Source organism: Ananas comosus, linkage group 4 (genome assembly GCF_001540865.1).
Source record: "Ananas comosus cultivar F153 linkage group 4, ASM154086v1, whole genome shotgun sequence".
NCBI classification, from domain to species: domain Eukaryota; kingdom Viridiplantae; phylum Streptophyta; class Magnoliopsida; order Poales; family Bromeliaceae; genus Ananas; species Ananas comosus.
In genome coordinates, this window is record NC_033624.1 from 9208363 (window position 1) to 9212096 (window position 3734).

The 3734-nt window shown below is 42.2% G+C and overlaps 1 protein-coding gene across 1 annotated transcript; it reads left to right on the top strand.

Annotated features, from left to right (window-relative positions):
• Window positions 2898-3533, top strand: LOC109709073 (poly [ADP-ribose] polymerase 2-A-like). Its single transcript, XM_020231144.1, has 2 exons — window positions 2898-3144; window positions 3237-3533. Exons 1-2 carry the CDS (start codon window positions 3058-3060, stop codon window positions 3531-3533), a joined length of 384 nt encoding a protein of 127 aa, XP_020086733.1. The 5' UTR covers window positions 2898-3057.

The following is a 3734-nucleotide window of genomic DNA, read 5'->3' on the forward strand; positions in this document are numbered from 1 at the left end:
CGGTGCAATTTCATCTTCATCTGTATTTTTCTATATTTTTTTGTCTTTATTTTTTTTCTTCCATTTTCTACAATTTTTGTTTGTCATCCCTCTCTACCAACGGCCACGGCGCTGGCGACGACGACGCTAAGGACCCCCCGCTCCAAGGCTGCAGCGTCGCAGCGACCTCCACGGTATCGGCGTCGGCGAAAATGCATCGTCGTCGGAGGCGGCAGAGGAGGATAAAGAGGGAGAGGACGAGAAGGGCGGGAAAGGACGAGAGAGGGCGAGAAAAATATCGTCGTCGAAGATGGTGGAGGAGAATCGGAGAAGGAAAAAAAAAAGAGTCGCGGCGCGGCCTCGGCAGGGTCAGAGGCAAGGAAGGTAGGGGCTGCGCGGGCGAGGGCAAGGACGAGGGCGAGAGCAAGAGGGTGAGAGGCGAGGCGGCCGTTTTCGCCTCCGCATTTGCCTCCGCTGCCTTCTTCGGCGAGAGAAAAAAAAATGAACGAGAGAAAAAAAAAAAAAAAAAAAAAAAAGAGAGAAAAAAGAGAGAGAGAAAGTAATAAGTGTATTTTAGTCAGTTTGCTGAAAATTTGGTTCGAATCTGCAAAATCGAAAAAAGTGGCTCACTTTTGCAAAAGCACAAAACTGGTGGATTTTTTTGCAAATTGGCCATTTTTTATCAACCCTGAAATTACGGGTGTAAAATATACACTTTTTTTGAACTAGTGAAGGCCCGCGCTTCGCGGCGAAAAATTTACGCAATTTCTAAAATATTTTGAATAAACTAATATATTCCTATGTTTCCGTTGTTAGCATTCATTTTTTTTACTTTTTTAATTTTCAAATCTAATTTTAAATTTTAAATTTCAAAAAATTGAAGAGAGAGAAAAAGTAAAAAATTATTTAAATAGCGAGGAATAAAAAAAATTTGAAGATTGAAGTGCAATTTATATGTATTATTAATAAATTAATTAATTATATAATATATAACTAATTATTAATAAATTTAATTAATTAATTAATTTTATAGAGTTTAGAGATTTAAAATTTTAAACTCTGAAGCTTAAAATTGAAATATATATTATAAGTTAACATTAAAATTTAAAAGTGAAATATTTAAATATAAATTGAAATTTAAAATTTTTTATAATTTCTCTTCGCCTCTCCTTCTCTCTCTCTCTCTTTCTCTCATTGGCTCCCTCCTCTCTCTTTTCTCTCTCTACCTCTTCTCTATCTTTCTGCTCTCTCCCCGCATGCCTGCCCCCCCCTCCCCGGTCTCTCTCTCTCTCCCCCCTCTTTCCGCTCTTACTCCCTCTCCCACCCCCTGGGCTTGCGCCGTGCCACCACCTCGCGCGTGCCATCCACACCGTGCACCCGCGCCCGCCCGGCGCGCAACCGCCGCCGGCCCCCGCACACCGCGCCTTGTGCCCTGCCCGCTCCCGCAGCCTCCTTAGCAGAGTACCGCGCGCGTGCTAAGCACGAGATGAGTGCACGGGAAAAGAGGGGGGCTCCGCGCAGATGGGCGCGCGCGGCGTTGCCGCGCCCCGCCCCCGACTGCTGGCGACCGACGCACCGTGCCATGCCGTGGGAGACGCCCTCAGCCCGCCGTGTCCGCCGCAGCGGTCAAAATCCCATATCAATAATATTAGTTATTTCAACAAATGGATCACTTTTAACTTTTAGTTTTAATATTTATCTCCCCATGTCGGATTTGCTGTAAATTTTATACATTTATATAATAAGTTAATGATTTATCAAAAGAAATTTCTATAATATAATAGTGTTGATTCAAGATACATCATATACCTTTTACTACTGAATATGAAACAAAAATTTTTACGTTCTCGAATTTGTTTGTATGAGAGGGTCTATCTATGTGAATATCTTTTCCGATCATACCAAACTGCCTTTCCACCAAAGGTCAGAACATAGTATCGGTGTAGCATCAATACATTTTGCCTAACCCCTTCTCCACTTGACAGCTCAGTTACTCTATATTGATAAACCAATATATCTATATTATAAGGAGATATATTATATATATATATATATATATATATATTTGATGTACATAAAGTTTAAAATTTCAAATTCTGATCTAAACTGCTTCAAGACTAAATTAATGACTAGATTACGTAGCGGATAAACCAAGCATAGTAATTTTGACAGGATTGCCTGTAATCCTACCAGGATAACTTAAACCAAACCCACCCTAAAAATTTATTTTACCGCTTATCAGTGATAGAATAAATTTATGCCGTTCACATATTATGGTAGAATTAACACCACGAATTGTTTCTGTGTGCAGTGCATGTTAACTGGGTATCTAATGAGATACAAGATCAATCCTTGATGAGTGCATTATTTTCTACTAAATTTATATCGAGTACCCAGTTTACGGTATGGACTAGATTTATATGTTACGGACTTAGCAAAATCAGTTGTCAAGTCTGTGCGGTGCTCACCTTCTTTTGCCAATACGATTAAGTGCAAGAGAGAGAGTTTTGAGAAAAATAGTATTATTTTACTTAAAAGTAGAGAACTATAACTAATTTATTCTGAGAGGGTGGAGGCCACAAGTATATAGAGACCATTTGCGGACCAAGAGAGCAAATAGAAAGACCCAAAATGACGCAAAACTACAAGTAAAAAAAAAAAAGATTGCGAGCTCTTAAGAGCCTACATTTATTACATCTCACTTGGTTCCTCGACTTCCACGTCTGCAGTCTCGATATCCGTAGAGATGCTTCTAGTAAATTCTAACAAAACCTCTGGTAACAATCTTCTCCGAAGTAGTTTGGGTGATTACAAAGATGAAAACTGGAGAAAAATTGTACTCTGCTTCATAGCATATACCAGGTCTATGGAACGCATTCTCTCTTTCTCTCTCTAAACCACTTGCTCCTTCCATTGGAAGCACCTTTTTTTCTCAGAGAAGGAACCAAAACTCCGCTCCCTCCCTCTCTCTCCGTACATTATAAAACCTCTTCCCTTTCCCCCGCCATTTTCCTCGTCGTCGTCTCTCTCTCTCTCTCTCTCTCTCTCTTTCTCTCTCATACTACCCAATTGCCATTAATGTCGTCTTCCAAGCTCAAGGTCGACGAGCTCCGCGCCGAGCTCTCTCGCCGCGGCCTCGACACTTCCGGAACCAAACCCACCCTCGTAAATCCCCACTTTCTCTCTCTCTCTCTCTCTCTCTCTCTCTATGATCGAAAACCCTAACCCCGTTCCCCTCTTTCCTGCTTCTTTCTCAGGTGCGGCGCCTCGAGTCGGCGCTCCGCAAGGAGAAGAAAGCGGAGGCGGCGGCGGCAGCGGTGAGTGACGGTGCCGCTGCAAATGCTGGGAAGAAGAGGAAGCGGGACGAGTTAGCGGGGGACGGGGACGTGGACGGGGAAGGGGATGGAGATAGGAATGGGGTGATCGGCGATGTNGAGAGAGGGGGAGCCGAGGAGGGGGTGGGGAGAGAGAGAGAGAAAGACGAAAAAAAGGGGGGGCCCCACCGAAGCCCCCCGCCAAACGCGGGGAGGCTTTGGCAGGAACCCATGATTTAATATATGTATAGATGTGCAAGAAACATTTTTCTTTTTTTATTGCATAGAGACCCATTCAATTATCATTTATTTTGGTTTAAATAATTCATTAAATTAAATTAATTATTTTGTTAAAAATCGAAATGTTCCATTAGCTACTAACTATAAAGTAAATCTATATGATTTCTATTGCCATGTGGTGTGTCCACATTGATGGGTCTT